Source organism: Dioscorea cayenensis, chromosome 22 (genome assembly GCF_009730915.1).
Source record: "Dioscorea cayenensis subsp. rotundata cultivar TDr96_F1 chromosome 22, TDr96_F1_v2_PseudoChromosome.rev07_lg8_w22 25.fasta, whole genome shotgun sequence".
NCBI lineage: Eukaryota > Viridiplantae > Streptophyta > Magnoliopsida > Dioscoreales > Dioscoreaceae > Dioscorea > Dioscorea cayenensis.
This window is the reverse complement of record NC_052492.1, coordinates 326,164-348,329: the sequence shown is the minus strand read 5'-3', so window position 1 is coordinate 348,329 and position 22,166 is coordinate 326,164. Positions and strand designations below refer to the sequence as shown.

The following is a 22,166-nucleotide window of genomic DNA, read 5'->3' as shown; positions in this document are numbered from 1 at the left end:
CAACTACATGTAATGCCATATTAGGCAATTTTTAAAAATAAAAAATAAAAAAATATATATGAAACAGGAGGGATACCATACGGACACTGTCACACCAGACGTGCCCGTATTTTGGTACCAAACAAGTGTCAACGGTTGACACGTTGACGCCAGACTCCGACACAAAGTACGTTTTTGCATGTGGACTGGCACGAACGGCGGGGCCCACACCGCACGCTTGCCAGAGAGTCCGAGCGTCCAATCACATAACAGAACACCGTATGTATTCATTACATACAAACTCAAACTCATTTAATTTTCAGACCTCAAAACCTAACCCTACAAAGAAACCTCCGTTCCATAATCCACCAACACATCTTCAACATAAGTCTTTGTTTCTCTTTAGAGTAATAATTCGCAGTGGAAAAAGTCAACAGTTCTTCAAAAAGTCAAAAAGGTAAGAAAAAAAGAACGATGAGAACAGCCTGTGATTCTTGTACGGCGCCTAGAGATCCTCATCAATGGGCAACATGTCATGTATCATGTGTACTTCCCGCCAATTTTAATTACTCAATGTTTTTTTTATATATTTATATAACAACTAGAGTCCATCACTATGAGCAAATTAACTAAGGCTTCACTTCATGTGATACTATGTAGTTAATATGATTATCGGTATAAGCCTGGATTTAATCTCCACTGTGGTAGTTAGGTGTGATCCTGGAAATTGATTATGATATATATATCTATCACGAGATCATTTTTGTGCACTGACCTTTTGTTGTTTCAGTTTTTTATATTTTTATCTTAATTTTTTGTTTTTATTTTTGTTTTTTTATTAATTTACAGCTAGCCGATGGTTTTGTATTTTTGTTTTGTTTTATTACTCATGATATTTTTTATATAATATAATTTAACCATTTTATATAAAAAATAATATATATATTTCAGTATTATGAAAAAAAAATAGAGTAAGGTAATGAATTAGGTTATTACCTTTACCACTTAACCTAATATAACTTAGTGAGAGTGAATCAAAAAAGAAAGGAGAAGCTTTTATCTTACAACATTGTAAAGTAAAAGGCAATTTATTTAAACACACATGAATTATAACAGCAAGGGCGTTGAACAAGAAGGAGAAAAACAGCAATGCAATTATAAGGAAAACAGATTGATATATTGAAGCTTATTAGCCTTTCCACTTGATTAACCTAATATTACTTAGTAAGATACTAAGAGTGAATAAAAATAAAAAGGAGAAGCTTTTATTTAGCATACAGCATTGTAAAGTAATAGGCTATTTATTTATATACACATGAAATAACAGTAAGACCATTGAACAAGAAGGGGAAAAATAGTAGGGCAAAGTTTATGAAGAATAGTAATTAACTTGCAATGATTTGATAGGACATAATGGATTTATGTCTGTAATAATTGTTGAGAAACATGCATGTGTGTCTCAATGGAGTGATACAAAGAAAGTGCATCTTGTATAATAGATTCTGTTTGTTCTCCCACTTGGACACACAAAATTGGAGATGCAAAGCCACACACTTTTTACTACAGTCTTAAAAACAACTCATAATATTGATTATACACTTGTTTTCATTATTTTCTATTGCAGAAATCTCAAAGAAGAATAAATTCATCATCTTTGCTAATTTTATTAGTGATTGAGCTTTTATTTTTTTAAAAAAAAAAGAAAAAAAAAATCAAGGCAAGCTGCAAATTAAAGCATCAGTGAAGAACCTCCTTGAACGTTGATATTGCAATACTGACCATTGTCTGTGCTCTTAAAGCCTTGCAATAAGATAATGGTCTTACAACTGTGTCATCATATGTAGAAGATGTTGACATAAGAGTTTATAAATAGGAAAGAGCTGACGTGCCATCCACAACTTGTGATGATTTCCTATTCAAAACATTAAATAATTTTCATAAGTTTAGGTTGTAAATGATTATAATCCAGTTCTGAATGCTTTGTTTATAGGCTTTCTGTTCTAGAAGTTACCGGCGGTGATATCTTGTAGATAGATTTCAATGAAGTTTAATGAGAAAAGATATCTCAACGAACGTGTACACGTAGGGCCTATAAATGTTAAGCACTATATAGAAAGTAGATTACATAAGGAACAACTTTGCTATAGAAACCAAAGCTCAAAAACCAACAATAAATACAATAACATCTCTCAAAAATGAGGAATTGTATGAGGTATGGGTTGGGATTGTCAAAATGATTGTTATGATCATTGATCAGTTGTTTTTGTTTCAAAAGAAATATTAATGTTGTTAAGTTTAAAAACTACATCAAATGATTGGAAGACTCTTTGTATGGTGTCCCAAGCACATGATTGCAGCCAACACTCCGCATAGTCTCATTCTCTTATTCTAATTAAACAAAGCAAAATATATATATTAACACTAAGCATTTCTAATGATTCATTGGCCCATTTAAAACTTCTTTTCCCTATATATACACATATTCAAACCCAAGCCATATATATGTATATATATATATATATGATTTGCTTAATTTGTTGAAGCACTGATATTCATCTAATCACACCATAATTTAAATCTCATGACAGGCTTTTAACAAATGCTCTATATAAAATTTTAGAATAAATGGAGAGTAAATTAAAATCCTCTCTAATCATAACAACTAATTAATAAGACTGATTTTGAGGACATAAAAGAGTATACGCACACAAAGAGCAGCCTTATCAACAATTACATTTATCTTGATTAGTCTATGGGTTATATATATATATATATATATGTTTGTTGATGTTTTTTTCCTAGGATATATATTTACACAACTCTTTTTTTACTTTCATAAGGTGGACAAAGCAGGACACACTCACACAACTAAAAAATAATTTAGTTGGTCAAGTAATGAGATATATGACAATTAAAGCTAAGAGAGAGATTTGAGATTTATTAACCAAAATTGGAAAATTTATATGACTTACAACATTGAATTTTTTGAGCATTCTGAGTACACAAGCTAGCTCCATTTTCCTGATCTTACCCTCACAGACATCACTAATTAAGAGCAAGAACCAAAACTGACTCAATCATAGCTATAAAGAAAACGAATGACTTCCATTATACTTAAGTATTTCTTCTCATAATCACAAACTTTCTTAACAAAATTAATCTGCATTATCATTTAAATCTATATATGAACATTTAGAGAATCACAAACTAAAGAAAATTTTCAATCAACCAAGTCTTTTAACACTCTTGTCATAAAATCAATTACTTAATTTCTGATGAGATGAACTTGCTTAAATATTCAAGAATGCATCATGAATGGACCTAGAGACAAATCAAACACATCAAATGCAGTATGCAATATGTGTAAGTAAATTACGTAAGTTTACATTCGGAAAACAACTCTAAATGTTTAAAAACTTTGTAAACTAATTAATGAAGTTAAAGAACACTATAATTTAATCACAATTACATGAAGAATATCTAATGGAAAAAAAGGATTTTAAATATGCATGAGCTTTTAAAAAACAAAACTGGTTTTTGTTAAGATTTTCTTTTTAATTTTTTATGAGAAAGATGATTGCATTGAGAAATCATAGCAATCTAGTTTCTGTTTGCCAGGACAAATGATTAAAACATTTTTCCAATAAGCAACAACTGGCAATAGCGAGTGGCTTTAGTTTTTCTTAAAATCTCAGCAAGGCATCATTGAAATCTTTAAAATAAATCTAAGGGCCAAATTCTCAATCTAGCTAGATTGTTCCTCAACTATAATGATTCTAAATGTCACAAAAAGCGTTCATAAATTAATTAATCCATGACAATAGTAGGAAAACTGAAGAAACTACAGCAGATGTTCAATGAACGAAAGAAAGAAATAGAACCCCACAGGCATCCAACATCATCCAATCTTCCACAAACTAAACTGTTCAACTCCAAAGAGATTGTCGGCAGAATTGGTTATGATGAAGTTTGAGATTAACCGCACGTACAATGCATTTATATATATATATATATATTATCAAGAGATACAAAATAAATAAATAAATAAATAAAAAAACAAGTAAAGAGAGCTGAGGTCTTCTCAAGAATGAATACGATGTTTTTGTCTTCTGTGGAATTTATATTGGCGTACTTTGTTTAGAAAATATATATACTTTTAACAATATATTCATATTCAAGTGTTGTGGAGATTATTAAGAACAAATGTAAGCTAGTTAGGAAAATCTTGCATTCCTTCTCTTTCATGAAATCAGAGAACAAATCAGGCAACCGTCAAATAAGGAAAAAGTCAGCAAGAAGTGATCAGTAAAACCCTGGTCATGCTCCTTTCTTTTCTAAGCATTACACATCAATATATGCAATCCTAACAAGCACTCCTCATTGAGTTCACACACACGCACACATATTAGATAACTTGTGATTGTATATATAGAATATGTGGACGAGGATATCTTAGACTGACGCATGATATTAATGTTCTATCAATCCAACAACCATTTCAAAAATATCAGAAGAATTGAAAGCAAAAGAGTCGACTTGACATATGACGTCCTAAACATATATATATATATATATATACTACTCTTACACTCACACTTTCCCACCCTTCTCACTCAGTCCAACTACCAATAACAGATATTTGAGCAAAGTGCAAGGACTGTACGTGAAACATGAAGGATAACTTCAAAACCAAAATATTTGCAAGAAGACCAATATGTGTGTGTGTGTGTGTGAATGGGAATAGTATATATATATTTATAACATATATAGTAGAATAGCATTAATAGATAGAAACAACTGAATTGCAGTGAAAATGGTTCCGGAAATATAATAAATCCAACAAGCACAAGCTGATATCAAGCACACAAGAAGCTAGGAAACAAAACAACAAATTAAAGACACACTAGTACTCAACTAGTCACATGGAAATATAGCAATCAAAGATGGAAGTCCGGCAAGCAATTTAAGTGTTCTAGGGGATGAAAGAAGTAAACGATATTCAGAGTGCACCGGGTCCAGGTGGAGTGGAAGAGCTCTGGGGGAGGGCAAGAGGTTCAGCTGGCTGCTGCTGCTGCAGTGCCTTCTTGCGCTTCTTCTTCTCATAGCTTATGCCACGGGCCTTTGCCTGCATTTCACGTACCTCACGGAGATAAAGCCTCACTGCGCGTGCGCCAAAGGGGTTGGTCTCAGGTTTACCACCATTCTCTTCATATGCAGCACGGAGACGACCGATGAGAGCATCAAGGCTACCCCAAGCCTGACGAAGAGGACAAGGGCATGGAGCCGGAGGGTTAGGGTGGCCATAGAAGGGGCACATCTGAGTGTGAACCTTGGTCTTGCCGAACTGATCCAAGTAACGGAGGAACTCCAAGACATGTGCACCGCTGCACCGTGCCAGGGACAGTGGTGGTCGGTGGTTCTTGAGGTACTGGCCGAAGGTGTTCCAGTCACGGCGTTTCTGTGATTCATAGCGACTTGGAGATGGTGCTGGGGATGATGAGGATGCGCCGCCTACTGACATGGAGCCTTGAGGGCTTGTGGCTATTCCATCTGAGGGTGGGCTCTCTGGGCTTGATCCTATTTCCATGGATGATGCTAGCTATCTAACTCTTTGATCTTCAACAAGCTTTTTAACTATATCACTCTCTTGTCTGGCTAAACTTGTAAGAAGACAGCAAGCAAACAGTGTTAGTCTCACTGCTCTTAATTTGTTGTTGTTGTTGTTGTTGCTGATGTTGCTGTTTCAGCTTATATATATATATATATATACTGAATATTAATTCTCTGTTGTTTAATTTGTTTATTATTAGATTCGTTTTAATAGACAAACAAGCTTGAAATAGTATTTACTTACTGGTTTTCTGAATACTTTAAAGGAGAACATGCTGTTTATAGGGTTGTTATTTAATTAGGGTTATAATATATACAGAGAGAAAGAAAGAAAGCTAGCGAGCCAGATGAATTCAGTTAAAAGGTGAACAAGTAGTTGCAGCTTCTGATGATGATTTCTGTTTGGATGGTTGTGCTAATAATATGGATCTGAATCATCTGATTCTTATGTGATTGTGAGATAAAAAGAAAGAAGAGTATATATCAGGGTATGAGAGTATGCACCTGAGTGAGATAGAAAGAGACTGACAGAGATTAGAGAGAAAGATAGATCAGTTGTGAAGGAAGAAAAGCTGATCAAGTTTGATGAGCATATAATATATAAATATATATATAGAGATCTGACATATATAGTGGGAATACAATAGATTCTTACCCTTCTTTTTTTTTCTTTTTTGATCTTCCGATCGATGGAGACTCTATCTACTGACTCAGCAGCTCCTCCTGTTAGAACACCAGATCAGAGAAAGGTTCTTGAGGACATATATATTAATTGTTTCTCTCATGCTAAGAATTTTTATTTCTCCCACCAAAGAGGCTGGTTATGGCCAGTCGGTGATGCATGTAGTTATGTTTTCAGGCTCAGCATTAAAAAGAGCTCATGGAGCTGAGAGAGAGAGAGAGAATTGTGCTTTTCCATGAGTAAGAGAGAAGTTAGCTTAGCTTAGCTAGTAGGGAAGAGAGAGAGAGAGAGAATGTGTGTGTGTAGAGAGAGAGAGAGAGAGAGAGAGAGAGAGAGAGGGAAAATGAAAACAATTGTTGACACTTGACAGGGGCATTGAAAGATGATGGGTGACAGAAGAAAAGTTGATGGGGTACCCTGGTGAAATTAACCAGTCAAGTTCACAAGGAGGGAAAAAAAAAGTAGGAAGGATGGGTGGGGGTCCTCATTTTACTCATCTGCCCCTTCCTTCATCACTTCTCATTTATCATTATCTTATCTATTTTCATTTTCTATATTATTATTATTATTATTATTTCACTATCAAATATATATATATATCTGTCAAAAGCTTTTTCTTTTCTAATTGGCACCCATTATATTGAGGAACTCGGTGCATATTTCATTCCCTTTTAATTAACAATCCGTACCTAAAGAATTTATTCTTTGAACAAATATAAATATAGTTCTTGACTAACTTTTTTAGTCACTCAGTACAACTAATATGCTTTCTTGATTTGTTTGCTTACGTTCAGCAAGAATGGAGACCTAAAGCATTGAATTAAAAAATCAAATATCAAAACTCGGGAAAGGAATACCAAAACTAATCAGACTATATCAAACTAGCTAGTGGAAGATCAAATAAATTCCTATCAAATAAATTTCACAACTCATTAACATTCTAACGTTTTTAAATTTTAACCCAGTAAGGAGCTGTCTGGCGATCAAACGGAAATAATTAAACCGGAAGGGTATGAACTATGAAGCACGTTAGCATTCATTGCATCAAGTCCAAAACTCAAAGTTAAGATGTAAATAATAGAGAGCCGCCACAGAAGACACAAACACCAAATCCAATGTTAGATGGAGTTGTACAGAAGACTGAGCATGATTTGATGTTAGTGAGGGTTATATGCACACACATGTCCCACCACTTTAGGTTTCCATAATTGCTTGTTGAAAGAAATGCTCCTTGGAATGGGATGCCGGAAAGGGATCTTCCCACAAAACCAGTGGATAATGGGCATTCTGGGATGGGCACTGCATACTCTGCCACACAAAAAAGATACAAAAATTTGAATTGCTACGTACATCTTCAGATTAACCTGGTGAGGTAACTCATTTTTAACCAAAAATGAGTTGCTTCTTGCTACTTACCATTGCCAAAGAACATCAAGCGAAATGTAACGTCTTCCGGAAACGGCTAGCATCAGATAATTTGTTTTTGACCTTTTGTTGTGTAGTATATCATCTATATATATTTGATATTATCAACAAGGCCTGCTGTAAAATCAAAGTTGAGAAGTAAAAACAAAGGGTTTATGTCGAGGTGAAAGACTCATCTAGAACGGCCTCTAATTTCTTTGATCAGGAGTTTAACTGCTTCTTGTTTATGAGGGTCCGAGATACCATCACCAATACCATTGATTAAACAGAACAAAACATCAAGCTCCTCAGGGTTTGCTTTTTTGAATAAACCTGTGAGGACCACATTATTGCCTGAAGGCAGAGATGGGCTTTGGCTGCTCTCTTCTCTGTCATGACTATGTTCATACTCCCTGGATATTAACCGTCTTGATGCCTTGGATTGCCAGTACTTTGTGCAGACATGTTCGTGATCTCTCGCCTCAATGGCCTGCGAGATCAAGAGGAGAAAGTCTCAAGCTTGAGTACATAAAGTCTTAAACCAAAAAATCTCAAAACTTAGTGGCTCAACCTCAATACCTATATATAAACCCATTATACTTTTATTACACAACCGATGTGGTACTATATTTCCAACACATCAATTATCAAATTTTAAGGAAACATGACATGGATAGCAAGTAGGGTATGGAGTTATGATGCTATGGAAAAATCTTGGAGAGATTTTCTTCAGCAAGTCTCTACTAATGAATCTAGAGAGAGCTTTTATAAAGAGAGCCAGCCAAAAACCCAAATAAGAATCTGTCCTTGAGGGTCTTGTTTAAAAGGACCAGACTTTGACCCTGGTCAGAGCACTACATAATGAGTTTGGGCTTGGATAAATCTCAGGTCCGGCAACAGATGAGATTGCATTATAAACTGGACATAGATGTAAAAGTTCTACAAGAGCAAATTTCTTGAGATAAAGATCACCTGAATGATATCCGGTGAGGTTAAACCAAACATCTTGAGACCATCAATGGACTCCAGAGGCTCCAGGGAGGACAAGTTAAATCTTCCCATGATTCGCTGTCTACTAATTTCACTATTCACCCTTTCTCTAACCAATTCCCAGCATTTACTTGCAGAAACATGAATGAATACCTCACTTGGACATTGCTCAAGTGTAACCTGCAACAATACAGCCAAGAGCCAGACATGTGAGGCTTTGTTCCACAATCCAAGCTTCTGAAATATTATCGAGCCAATCTAAATTATCATGTACAACTACTTTACACCAAATGTAATAAGCAAGTCTAGCAATTATTCAGCCCACAATCTAATGCTTAATACAATTTAATTAATGGATCTCTAACATTTCACCAAGAAGAATAAGCTAAAAGAAAACAAGCGGACAAACAAGTTTAATACAATAAATTTAAATAAAAAGTTAATGCCTCATAATACTTCTGCCTGTGATCCATTAAAAGTGGAAGAGAAATAATCTCACTCCTGTGTCTATATTTTATGATACAAGCAGTTATATGCCAGCACTAACATTAATACAACAGATATCCTTCCACCATTCTTGTGCAAAGAGAAAATATAATCAAATTGCCACAAGGACAATGCTATAAATTCATAGGAAGAGATTAATCACCATGAATAGAGGTCCAAGCAGTCCAGCATCCAGAATTTCAGAGATATAATCGCACATTTGTGTTGGATCTAATATGTTCAAGTACTGAACTCTGCTTCTATAACCTGCACCAAAGAAAGAAAACTGAAAAGAGAAACGAGGGAGAAAAATAGCTGATTTATCAATTAAATACATATGGCTTGTCTCAAACAAATATTCAATAAATGCTAAAATAAGGTAAAGGAATACATGAACAATGATCACTTGCACACTGACATATAATAGTCTACCTAAAACAAACCTTTAGGGAATATCGATTGACTGGAAGACCATAGCTTCCCTGACATTACAACACCATATTCCAAAGGTTTGACATTACAATTTATCCTAGGCAACACCTCAGCCATACAAGAGTCCTTCACAAGATGATTGCCTCTGTTGAGACCACTTGGCAGAATGGATGTGCTTGAACTCTCAGATTCCTTTCCTTCAAGTGAAACTCTCTCGCCTTCCCCAACACAGTGAAGAAAACAAGAAATCTCGGCTTTATCCGACTCACCTACAATATTCACAATGTCCTCCTCAGTTGCATCACTAATAAGAGCAGCATGTGAAGCATGTTCCTGATTGTGTGTCGTCACGGGCTTCATATGAGATCTAGTTTGATTTAAGCTTCTAAGAATTTCTGGATTGTTTAGGTTTGATAGTTCCTCCGGTTGTGTTGCCCCATTTTGATGATCTCTTGCTGCCAAGAAAATCGAGGTTGAGTGTCTGTCAACTATATGTTGATTGGGTAGAGAGTCACGAACATTTAGGCTTACTTCAGATGCAGTGGACTTCGGGATTTGATTAATGTTGACCCCTTCAGAACCACTAGAAGTTACCTTGTAAAGCCTTGGAAGTCTGGCAGGAGCTTCAAGACTTTTCCACTCTTTCTTTGTAACACTTGAGAGTACTTCATTATCTCCTTCATCTTCATCGTCACTTAATATTATAATACCCTCAGCTGCTGGTACTTTCCTGTGTACTGTAAATGCAGTAACATTTGAGTTAATTGAGTTCTCCATAGAACCTTGCAAAATGCAAGTTGTGTTACCTTCTTGAAAATGTAGATTCAGGCCAGATGATTTCAGATCTGAACTCCGTCCTGTTGCCTGTATGATCTGATCTTCCACTACTCCAGTCATGGACCTGCTCTGAGGGCACGGCTTCTCCACAACTGACTCAGGATGCTGGCAGGAAAGTGAGTGGGCCCCAACTGCGACAGTTGAATCACCTGAGCTAAGTGCTCTGTATACTTTCCTTTTTGGTTCTTCCAATGAATCAGCTTGCATCATAAAAGTCTTATCAGACAACTGACTGCCGGTTGAACTACCTTCAGTTACTGGTTTTTCGTTCATTCCTTTTATTCTACGTAATGGATCAATAACAAAAGGCTTGGATACAGCACTCAGTCCAAGTTGTGAACTTCCCCATCTATGAATTGCACTCAATTTGCCTACCAAGGCATCAAGCAGCACATTCAGTTCACTGATCTCGTAGCGGAAAAGGAAAAACCTTGTTTTCCAAGCACATGAGCATAACTCCTTTGCATGTATCAGACATGCAAATCTGTCCGGAGAACATGGACAGCCAACCACAGAAAGATACAAATCATAATGGCACACAACACATTCCCTTTCCTTGTTGGCAATGAAGACATCAGTCATTTTCCCAGACCGAGATGCACTGCAAAGATATTCCCTTGCTAAACGTTCAAGTTCAATACGGGCCTAATCAGAAGAGAAAGCAAGTACGTGAGTCCATATTATAGCTTATCTTACAGAATACAGACCAAATAGTAAGAAGAGTGCACCTTAAGTGCCTTAACAAGGATACCATCCAATCCACAAGCATCCTTCCATATTGAATTATCTGCAATGTCCTTCGCCACTAATAAAACGTCCCATTGAGCCCGAACTGCTTCTGCTGCAGCCCCTAACAATAATTTATCATGAGATATTGATATCTTCCTTTGTTGTTCACGATAAAGTTCAATAGCACAATGCCCATGTGGCAACCAATCAAAAGGAGCAACATTTACAGCCTCTGCACAGTTAAACCCACAGCTTAATCCCGAGTGATATGCTCGGGGAAAAGTGAGAACAAATTCTCCAGAATTCTGAACACAACGATAAATGGGGACACCCTCCATTTTCAACAGGGTTGGGGAAAATTGAGTAGCCTACATGAAAAAGAAAAAGAAAGTTGTAATCAGGGAAGTTTCACTAAACAGGCAGAAGAAGTTAGAAACACATGCATTAGGACATGATAATGCCAGCTAGGATACATCAGTTACTAAAAAATATATCAATGTTACTGAAAGAAGAATATGTATAAAGAATGGCCTAAAAATGTATAAGACTCACGAGTTTGTAAAGCAAGTTGGGCTGTTCTTCAAACAAACACAACAGATGTTTCTTCATGGCAGCCTCCAACTTCAAGGCATCTCTTCCGGCAATTCCATACCATATCTTGGGAGCACCCCAATGCAAGTAATTTAATGAGTAAAGATGGTGGTCTTCAACATGCTGACAGAAAAATAATAATAATAATAATAAAACTTTAGAACTTTTCCATAAACTAGATGGAATAGACAAGCACAGAAGCATCTGAGCCAGACAAAGCATAATACAGAACAGTTCCAGCAAGCTCAGGTAAACATACTAAGGTTGGCCAGCACATTATAAAATTACCAAGGGGCCAAATAAATAGATGCAAAGAAAGTCTTACCCAACAAAATGATGAGAAGCACATCCCTATGTACAACCAAGGAACTAAAATACCAGAAATGCTTTCATTTTCATAAGAGAGGACAGAGCCAGGAAGCCGGGGGGAATTGTTTAAGTTCCAGCTTGACTTCAAATACCGTTCATCCACTTGGGATTCCACAGAAGCAAAAGATGATTTAGGAAAACCACTGCCAAAATCTCCTGTATCCAGCTCAGAGCCATAGAGAACCTGTGGAAAGACTTCATGAACTTAGGAGCACAACAAATTAGCACAAAATGCCTTCTGAAGCCAATTCTTCTACCTAAAGTTATACCTCAATTTCTTCTGTTGGACTTTCAACTATCCGCCAATACTCACCCTCAATATTTGCTACTGATGGTTCCCACTGCCTAGATCCCAGATCTATATCTTCATCCTCAGTTCGAAAATATTGCTCCTTGAAGTCATCTGCGTACCTCTGAAACGATTCCAAAGTAAAACATGGACCGGCTTCAAAGCCAAACCTCTCATCATTATGGTAATCAGGCTTTTTAACATCAATAGCATTTCCATTATTTCCACTAGTGTGCCAGAATTTTGCACCAGATTTCCAGAGCTTTTGCCTTTTTTTCCTCACAGTGCTATGATCTCTGCAGATTGTCTTTGCAGAATCATGATTTTGAAGTTTATGCAATTGCTGAATGTGAGTAGGAAACTTTGAATTTTCCCATACATTTTTTTCCTTGAGAGGACAAGGAGGCCTCCAGGATGGGGGAGGGACAATACGGCATATTCCATATGGCTCTGCAGATAGCCTTATGCTTGAAATATATTTAAATAAATCTTTGAACTCCTGCAGCAAAGTTCAAAATTAAAAAATCAATGTCAACTACCATGACAAGACATTCATATCAGCATTGAAGTTGAAAATACCAATATATATAACATGAGGAACCTCTTCAGTAGGATAAAACACAGGAGCTTCATCAAGAATTGGTCTGCTTGCATTTTCTGGACGCCATCTTGCCATAACCTGTTAAAAGCACTCAGTCCTCTGAAAAGGTGAAGTTCCCACTTCAAAGAGCAATAGAAGATAAAGGTTCTATTGAAAGCAAACCTTTTGACAATTTTCGCATTTTACACACCCATGAAGAATCCCTTTAGGCAAGCAAGAAACTGAAGGTGCATCCTGCAAACAGCATATATGAGAACCACTAAAATTCCCACAAGTGCGCGCACACACACACACACACACACAAACATTACTACAATGCATGCACTACGGACTCAATGAAGCCAATTTAGCAATCAAGCCAAATATTGCACTCAATAAAACGATCACAAATGTGAATGACAATAAAGACAATAAAATTTAAAAACAAGCACTAACTTGGACAACTGGCTCTGATTCAGATTCTCCTTCCAAGCTATCATTGGGCTGGCTGTAATTCAGCCAAGGTTTCCAGCGCAGTGACTTCTTGAACCTCTCATTCTCGCCAATATCCATCAGGTTCTGCGTTGAACTAGATGCTCCTCCAGCCATTGTAACATCCTCCTGAAGTCTCCGCAAGGTGAATGAAGTGCATGATTCAAAGCCTGGTGGAACTCGAGGAGTTCGATTGCAATCAACCTTAACAAAACCTGTATGATTCTTCCCCATCACTAAAAATAAGAGGAAAAAACAAATACTCAAGTGAGACAGTGACAATGGTTTCCAACAACGCAATGGCGTGCAGAAACCATGGATTACAATCAAATCAACATGAACAAAGAACAATGAATTCAAAACCAACACAAGAAAAAAAATCCATAATTAAAAAAATCCATCAACAAATGAAACCAAATAATAATCAATCATATATTCCAGAAGAAAAGTAAAATAAATTCCTCCAGGAACTACTGTAAAAGACAAAATTCAATATGAAAACAATCAAATCTTAAGCAAAACCAAAACAACAGAAATTGATACAATAACATGAAAAATGCATACCATAGTGATCAAAATAACATCAAAAACTTTAAAAAAGAAAAAAAAAAGAAAAAAGAAAAGGACATCAATAATGAGTAACATGATCTTGTGGAGCGAATTGGAAATTTCTCGGTTGATTCTTCAGATCAGCTAAATTCAGTAACAATTCTCAATAAAATAATCAAAATCGTGCGCAAATAAATCGTATTACCCTAATCCTCGCGCACCTCAAGCCCTAGAAGAACAAAAAAAAACAAACGAAAGCGAGCCATGCGAGAAGGATGAAAGGCAAAGCGAAACGAAACACCGTACCACCTTTTCGTTCTCCGAGGATGATGAGATGATATCAACCGCTGGATGGAAATTAATCTAACGAACCACAAGCATTTGCTTCACGATCTCGAGATGAGAAGAACAAGGGCCTCCACAAACGAGGCAATTTAAACTCGGCCCATTGTTCTATCAGAGTCTAATTAGTAATTCCATAAAGCCCATTAGTATAAACCCATAAAGCCCATTACTCGATTAAAAGGGCATTAAGCTCCTTGATCACAGATTAATAAAAGGTAAACTTCTTTTTAATTTTTTTGTAAATACTAATTTGTCAATTCCATATAATTAGAGAAAGCTAATCCAGATGAAAAGGTAATTTCACTTGCCTGTTCAAAATCAACGCGTATATTCAGTTGTATTTACTAATTATTTTCTCAAAATTATTTTTAAATAAATCAAACAGTAAATATTCATAATCATATTAGAATGGTTTATTATCATCTCTACAATAGAGTAATTGGTGTTTCATTTCTCTTCATAATTTATTCATAATTTAAAATAATAATAATAATTGAGACTTGTCTTTACTCTTTAGTATCGATTATAAATGTATATGAGAATATTATTTTTTTTGCTTATTCTCTCAAATCCTATACAAAGACAAGAAAGATTAAGACATGTTTAAACTTAATTCTATTTGATTAATTATTAATCCTTATCCAAATATTAGTTTATTCCTACCCGAATTAAATTTATGAATTTAAATGGTTTTCCCATGTGATGACGCAAACCAAAGACTATTTACCAAGACAAAGATTCCCCTATATATTGTTTTCATGATCTCTATCTAATTAAACAATCACAAATCATTGATTCCGTGAGGAAAGAGACAAAGAGTTTAGATGAAAATAAATAAATAAATAAATTAATTAATTAATATAAAACATTTATAAAGAAGATTGAGATTATCTACAAGAAAAGGCTAACTTGAAACTTGTTCACCTCTTAATTATGTCAATTTAGGTGGGCCATTAGTTAGCTTCTCTGCTTCTATTGAGCTGCTATAAAGTATTGAATAAAAAAGAGTGGACTTGTGTGATGCTTAAGATGGGAAATTTAACTGGTTTGAAGAATAACAACAAGGTTTAAGTTAGGCTAGCTCTAATTAAAAAGGACTCCTTTTTCTTACTTTTCTTGACCTTTTTGGTTTAGTTATGCACTCAACCATGAAGAAAAGGGAAGCTATATATATAATTTAATTTCCACACGTTTCTTCTTGGATTTTACAAACATGCATGTTTTCACCTTTTTTTTTTTTTCTTGGAAACATGCATGTTTTCACTCTTTTTGCAACACCAAGCCATTCAGTGATACATATATATATATATATATTGTGTGTTCTTGGAGATAGAAAATTAAAGTGGGGCTAGCATTAATTCTATTTGTTGTTGTACTTTGATATTGATCACATTAGAAAGACTTTTAGGCTAAACTATTCAATCAGTACTACTAGCTACTACTCTTGTTGTCATCTTGTTTGACTGAAGGACACTTGCGGTCATTTTAAGAGTTCATGAAAGGGGAAATTAAAAATGGCCTTTGAGGAGATGGGATTAATTAGTCTAGAGTTGGTTGGTGGTGCCAAGTTCTTTGCAACAATGTCCATTTTAAGTTTTTAACTTGCAGCTAGCTTCAGAATTCAGTCACAAATCTTAGAGAAAAATAAAAATAAAAGAAGAAGAGTTAGTTAGCATCAGTATATCTTGCATTATTGATATGGAAAAAAGAAAAGGGAATTTAAGTGCAAGCTACTGAGGAATCTATTGGAAGTCAATTTAATGAAGCTTGGTGGGTGGGGAAGATGAGCCTCCTTATAAAGCGCATAAAAGATGCTTGATGGGGATGTGTTTGATAGGGACTTTCTTAAATTACCAACCATGTAATTAAGAAACCAATCACAGAGAAATTTATTTATAATAGAAAATGTTGCATTAATATGCATATTTTCATCACAAGACAAGGCACTTTATTAATTGGCTAGCTAGTATATATATATGCATGCACCATTGCAGCAGCATCACTGTAATTAACTCATGCATGAATATATATATATATATATATATGCATAAGTCCAAAGATGAATGGATGAGAATGGCAATCCAAGCAAGAGAAAAATATCCAAACATGCTCGTTTTAAAGAATGATTAAATATATATATATATAAGATATGAAAGTTAAACAAATTGAAGAATACATGCATCTTCAACATCATGATGCAATTAAATGGTCCTCCTGTTAAAGAAAAATGTGGCCATATTTGCAGACTATTCTATACAATAATAATTCACGAGAAGAAGAAACAAAACTTAAAGACCATCCATAATAATTAGTGAAGAGTTGGCATTACTATATCAGGAAGGGAAACATCATGTGTTGTAAAGAGATGAACATAAGAATTCAAATCACTAGCTAGCTAGCTAGCTAATTTGTAACCTATGTATGACTAGCTATCTAGCAAGCGTGCTGGGATATCTAGCTAGATTCATGAAGATAAACAAGCATTACAAACTATAGCTAGCTGGATGAATATCTAAGATTGCTACTTTGTGTGTATATGGACAATATTAATCAAATAAAGTACTGAAATTAGCTAGTTCCAAAAGGCATTAATATCTTTCATATTAGGTTGAAGAGAGAAGAAGAGAAACATGTGCCATTTTTTCAGTAAAAGTGGTCCTTAATCAATGAAAGAGAAGACATTCATGTAAAGACAACAAAAATGTATAGCTGTGCCATTGAAAACATTACAAGCGCAATCCAATGCTTTTTGTTGTGAAAAAGGTGTTTTTATAGTACATGTATTCAAATCTATGACGATGAATCCTAATTATATATTTTGACAACTATATATTGCTGCATGCATGCATATGAACGCATGCAAAGATATCTTACTAAATGAACTAGTGTTTAATATTTTGAGTGGGCCTGTAGATAGAGCAAATTAAACTCCATCAAGAAAAAGAGATAGCGCTTAAGGAAAAGCAGGATATTGACTGGCATCTGTGGGACTTTTATAATTTGAGGAAAAATTTAAAAGAATTTTGTTTATGAGTGTTTGGCAAGCAATTGATATCTCCGTGATCATCAGATGGAGACTGCATTCACAAATTAATTAGATAACATATATAGATCATGCACTGAAATTGAAGTGAAAATTAATTAGCTAGCGCTCCAAGTAATTAATTAGTAGAGGGCGCAAACATTAACTTAATTTGTAGCTTTAACTGTTAATTAATTTCCTGTGTGTGCGCTCGCGCATGCATGCATAATTCAAGCATTATCATAATTAAAAGTATTACTTCAAGTGTTTCAATAATATTATTCTTGTCATATATAGCTAGCTTCTCCTGTTTGCAATCAAATCTTTAGAATTTAGAACAGTATGCACTCAAACACATTAATGTTTCACAACCAAGCGAAGGCATGCTGCATAGTTTATAATTAAAGTGTTCTGTGTCAAACATATGATGATGTATACAATATACTAGCATGAGGTTTCCATACCACCAACCATACCATTTTTACAAGGCCACCTAATTATATATATATATATATATAGCTCTAATCAAAACATTAATTTCAACACTTGAATTATATAAATATATATACTTCTTTTTTTTTATAAATATATGTACCCCTTTTAATTTTTATTTTTTTTTAGGTTTTCTCCCTAATTAATGCAAAGTGACAACCTAGCTAAAGAAGAAGGGCTTATCCTTGGCAACACTTGGAACACACCCCATATCATGATCATCTTCTGCCCCGGTATCATCAAAGAAAAATCTACAGTCATCCCCACTTCTTGAACCCATCTCCATCATCTGTGAGGTGTCTATCTCATGAGGGAAATCAACAGCCAAGTCACAGTGCAATACTGCCAAATTGTGAAAGGGGTTTGAGCTGATGCCTTGTGGATGGATGGCAGCATTTGTGAATGATGAGCTAACTAAATCAAGACAGCCATCAAGTATGGCATGGTCCATGAGAGGGGGAGGAGGGGCTGATGACGCATCCATCTGTGGGGAAGAGCAGTCAATTATATTCCCATGCTGATCACTGTTTTCAAAGTTTTTATGATTTACTGACTCTCCTTTCCTCTTGTGAAACACTCTACACAACACCCAATCCTCCTGCCACAAGGAATTGAATATCAACATCAATATATAGTCCATCCATGTAAGCAATTACTTAAACAAAGCAATCAGACATATTATCTAATTAAAAGGAATTTAAAACCATTGTATAATTATTGGTACCTTGGGAGGGGTGTGAGGATTCTCCAATCTGAACTCATGCATCACCCAACCAGACTTCAATCCATTTGGAGCTCTTCCACGGTAGAAGACCAGTGTCTTTCTCATCCCAACTATGGCATGTGTTGCTGGATCATGGATTATTCGATCTTTTCCAGTGGCTTTCCAATAACCAGACCTTGTTGCCCGGTTTGTTCTTGATCCAGTGGCGTATTTTCGGTCTCGAAAGCTGAAGAAGTACCACTCATTGGCAGTGAGCTTAGCCACCTCTGTCACCATTGAATTGAACAAAGACATGCATGCATGTTCTTCTCAATTAACAGCTTTTTTCTTTTTTAAAACAAAGAAAAAAAGAAAATTAAAGTACTCTATGTTTGTGCTATAGTTTTTTTTAACAGATAATAATGAAACAGTACTGAAAGGTTGCTGTTTCTGATCGTATGATACATTTTTAAATGGAACAATGAATTAGAATTAATATCTATGAGAACATGACAAACTTGAGAGTAGAGTATATATATATATATATATATTATAATGAGGAGAGAAAGGATATATGACATTTTTGAAGCATGCACATGTATTGTGGAATATTTAATTACATCAACCTGATTATCATTATTGTGCTACATACTCTTGCATGATTAAGTACTGATAATTAATTAATGAAAGTATATATTTTATATTTATGTGCAAGAAGAAGATAGAGCTGCTACCTTCTTCTAATTATTATGAGAGGAACCAGAAACAGGATTAAATGAAATTAATTAAGCAATATTGATAATTAATATTCACCTGGAAGCTCCCATGGCTCACGAGTATGCAAGTCCACCTCCACCAATGTTCTCCCTGCAGGCACCCTCTCATTAGCCACCTTCTTGTAAAGATAATGGAAAACCAGCTCCTCATCACTTGGATGAAACCTAAACCCTGGTGGGAGAGTGGATTCAACGTCCTTCAATCCCATACTAACAATAACAAATAAAGAAGAAAGTGGGGGAAGAATGAATTTTCAGTTGAAGAGCATGGAGCATGCACTAACAACTCTTTGGTTAGGGTTTGTTTGATTTAGATCATCTACCAAACCAATTTATAATGTTTTCATTGGGAGGTATCAACACTTATATACAAAAAGGAGAAGCTATCAAAATCACTGTGCTAGTTGTTTGGTCATGAAAGCAGCCCTTAACTATTTCTAAACTTCATCACTTTAATTCATATTTACAAAAATTATAAATAAAAATAAAAACCTTCACCCCAGGTCTTTTTCTCTCATGAAAGACAAGTTATAGGTGTCATATGCTTGTCCAAGAAGAATTTGGGAAGACCATGGTCACAAGAAATCTCATCATGTTAAAACCACAAAACATACTTGAGACAAAATTTTAAGTTTAATATATATTTGGGTGTTGAGCAGATCATGACTAGCTAGATTGATCAAGGGAATAAAAGGGGTTCCAACTAAATCTCTTTTGAGTGCCACGTGGGAATGGGTAAACCTCTCATGCAGGATATATATATATATATATGGTTAATAATAAGTATATATATATATACCATGAGTTGGGTCATAATTAATTACTACTTATAAATATATGTATATAACCATGTCTAAGTACGTACATATATATATATATATATATCAGAGATACATTATATACAAGGCATGCAAAAGAGGATGAGGATCATATATATTTACATGATACTTGCATTAGACAAAGATTTCATATAGTATATAATAAGAAACGAGGTATACCATTTGCATGAATGTACTTTTGGATAACGTAGAGGATATGTAGATAAGGATATATATATATATATATATATTTCTACTTACGTTGCCACGGTTGAGACAAATAAGCTCATCAAACTATGACAGATAAGCCTTTGGATAAAAACAAGAAAGACAAAAATACCCCCAGAAGAACAGACACGTCTAGCTAGTAATGGCCATGCATCATCAAGAAGGGCATTTCGGTCACTCCACAGACAGATAGCCGCACAAGGCACCTTCCAAATTAGTGGCGGGCAAGCTCAATCATGGTGTGTGGGGGAAGAAAAGGACAAGAGAGCCCACACCATGGCCAAGCTCTTAGAGGGAGGTATGAAGGGTATTGTGGGAAGTTAATACCTTTTTAGGGTCCTTGTCATGATCAAGAGTTTCCAAAGGTTGTAGACGACGTGTGAAGTATCAAGTACTTGATTATAGAGGTAGACATGCAAGGTGAATCCTCCCAACCATATAGATATACATGCATGATTATATATACATCATATATGATATATACATACATGTTGGGTGTAGGATTGTGCAAAACACAGGGAACAGCCACATAGCAATCAATGGCCCATCTCTGAGTCTAATAAGGGCAAGAGATTTCAATTATTAAACTGCATGATTGCAACTGACGAGTTTCTCATTGGATGTTTTGGGGTTAGGGTTAGGGTTAGAGTTTGTAGAAAGAGTGACGGCTCTACCCTCCGCTTACTTCCAGCAACCACTCTTCCCACTCATCATCAGCTCTCTCTCTCTCTCTCTCTCTCAAATATCTCCCTATATATGTACCAGTCTACCACATAACCGCCACCACCTTTACTGCTTTACCTTTCGGAATTGTTAATTTATTTAACTGAGAAACTAGCTAGAGAAAATAATTACAAATTTAGATGTATATATATATATATATATCTAGAGATCTTGATCTGATGGAGTAGTTAGTGTATGTATTTTTTAGGGAGAGCATTAACAATCATGCAACACCTTAAACTTGATTATGGATTATAAACTATTTAAACATATATGAAGCTCATAATCATTTCAATCACTTCATGAGGATTCATGAAAGAATAGTTTACTGGCATGGGATGAGCCACGTAGGCATGGGTCATGCATGGCTTTGTAATGTTGCTTTTAGATGCTTTATATGTCATGCACTTGTACTGTGGATGGTGGCCGCCTTTTCATAATAATTATTATATTTATTTATATATACTAATATACATGTATATATTCCGTTACCAGTTGCTTCCAATCCACAGTAATTAATGAACATGCATCATAAACATCTCAGTCTCCATCCACATCATCAAACGTTAATCAATGCCCATAATATCTCTTTTGGATCATCAATGAGAAATATGACAAAGAAAAGTATGATTGTTTAAATGTTTGCCACCTTTTCTTCATTAATAATTGCAAGAGAATCTATACTGAATTATTATTATAACTCAATTTTGCTGTCGATCTAACTCCTTTTTTTTATTTTTTTTAATCTTTTCATATTTTAATCTAAGTAATTTCTGTGAACATTCAAGGAGCTAAATATATTTTTTCACCAGACAAATCACTCTACCAACTATAAGAAAGGCCATGCACAGAAATATTCAATATATATATATATATATTACTGAAATATATAGCACATGCATGTAAATTCATATCTTGCTTAACATGCCTCAATATGAGTCTTTCATATATATCTTATCAATATAATATATATATATATATATAATGCTGAATTGATGTGAAAATAATGTGCTGAATCTCCAAATTAATTATAGGGGTAG

General features: G+C 35.0%; 3 protein-coding genes across 11 annotated transcripts; all 3 read right to left on the bottom strand.

Annotated features, from left to right (window-relative positions):
• Nucleotides 1-4,765: 4,765 nt before the first annotated feature.
• Nucleotides 4,766-6,591, bottom strand: LOC120252757 (protein G1-like4). 3 transcript variants are annotated; one of them, XM_039260906.1, is made up of 3 exons: nt 6,399-6,590; nt 6,245-6,312; nt 4,766-5,634 (listed from the first exon to the last, which is right to left on the bottom strand). In XM_039260906.1, the coding sequence occupies exon 3, from the start codon at nt 5,564-5,566 to the stop codon at nt 4,979-4,981; it is 588 nt and encodes a 195-aa protein (XP_039116840.1). In that variant the 5' UTR covers nt 5,567-5,634; nt 6,245-6,312; nt 6,399-6,590; the 3' UTR covers nt 4,766-4,978. The 3 variants fall into 3 exon arrangements, with proteins under 3 accessions (XP_039116840.1, XP_039116839.1, XP_039116841.1); XM_039260905.1 differs by having other exon boundaries at nt 4,766-5,639; nt 6,245-6,591; XM_039260907.1 differs by having other exon boundaries at nt 4,766-5,630; nt 6,245-6,591.
• Nucleotides 6,592-7,280: 689 nt separating this feature from the next.
• Nucleotides 7,281-14,344, bottom strand: LOC120252756 (lysine-specific demethylase JMJ703-like). 7 transcript variants are annotated; one of them, XM_039260898.1, is made up of 14 exons: nt 14,225-14,344; nt 13,435-13,706; nt 13,162-13,233; nt 13,000-13,077; nt 12,379-12,897; nt 12,066-12,293; nt 11,702-11,863; nt 11,149-11,517; nt 10,390-11,065; nt 9,595-10,320; nt 9,315-9,418; nt 8,648-8,845; nt 7,688-8,165; nt 7,281-7,579 (listed from the first exon to the last, which is right to left on the bottom strand). In XM_039260898.1, the coding sequence occupies exons 2-13, from the start codon at nt 13,702-13,704 to the stop codon at nt 7,869-7,871; spliced, it is 3,699 nt and encodes a 1,232-aa protein (XP_039116832.1). In that variant the 5' UTR covers nt 13,705-13,706; nt 14,225-14,344; the 3' UTR covers nt 7,281-7,579; nt 7,688-7,868. The 7 variants fall into 7 exon arrangements, with proteins under 7 accessions (XP_039116832.1, XP_039116833.1, XP_039116834.1 ...); XM_039260899.1 differs by lacking the exon at nt 7,281-7,579 and having other exon boundaries at nt 7,740-8,165; nt 11,702-11,806; XM_039260900.1 differs by lacking the exon at nt 7,281-7,579 and having other exon boundaries at nt 7,740-8,165; nt 13,435-13,685; nt 14,225-14,329.
• Nucleotides 14,345-17,747: 3,403 nt separating this feature from the next.
• On the bottom strand, nt 17,748-19,673 carry LOC120252707 (NAC domain-containing protein 21/22-like). The gene is made up of 3 exons (XM_039260826.1): nt 19,395-19,673; nt 18,603-18,868; nt 17,748-18,476 (listed from the first exon to the last, which is right to left on the bottom strand). The coding sequence occupies exons 1-3, from the start codon at nt 19,564-19,566 to the stop codon at nt 18,039-18,041; spliced, it is 876 nt and encodes a 291-aa protein (XP_039116760.1). The 5' UTR covers nt 19,567-19,673; the 3' UTR covers nt 17,748-18,038.
• Nucleotides 19,674-22,166: the final 2,493 nt, after the last annotated feature.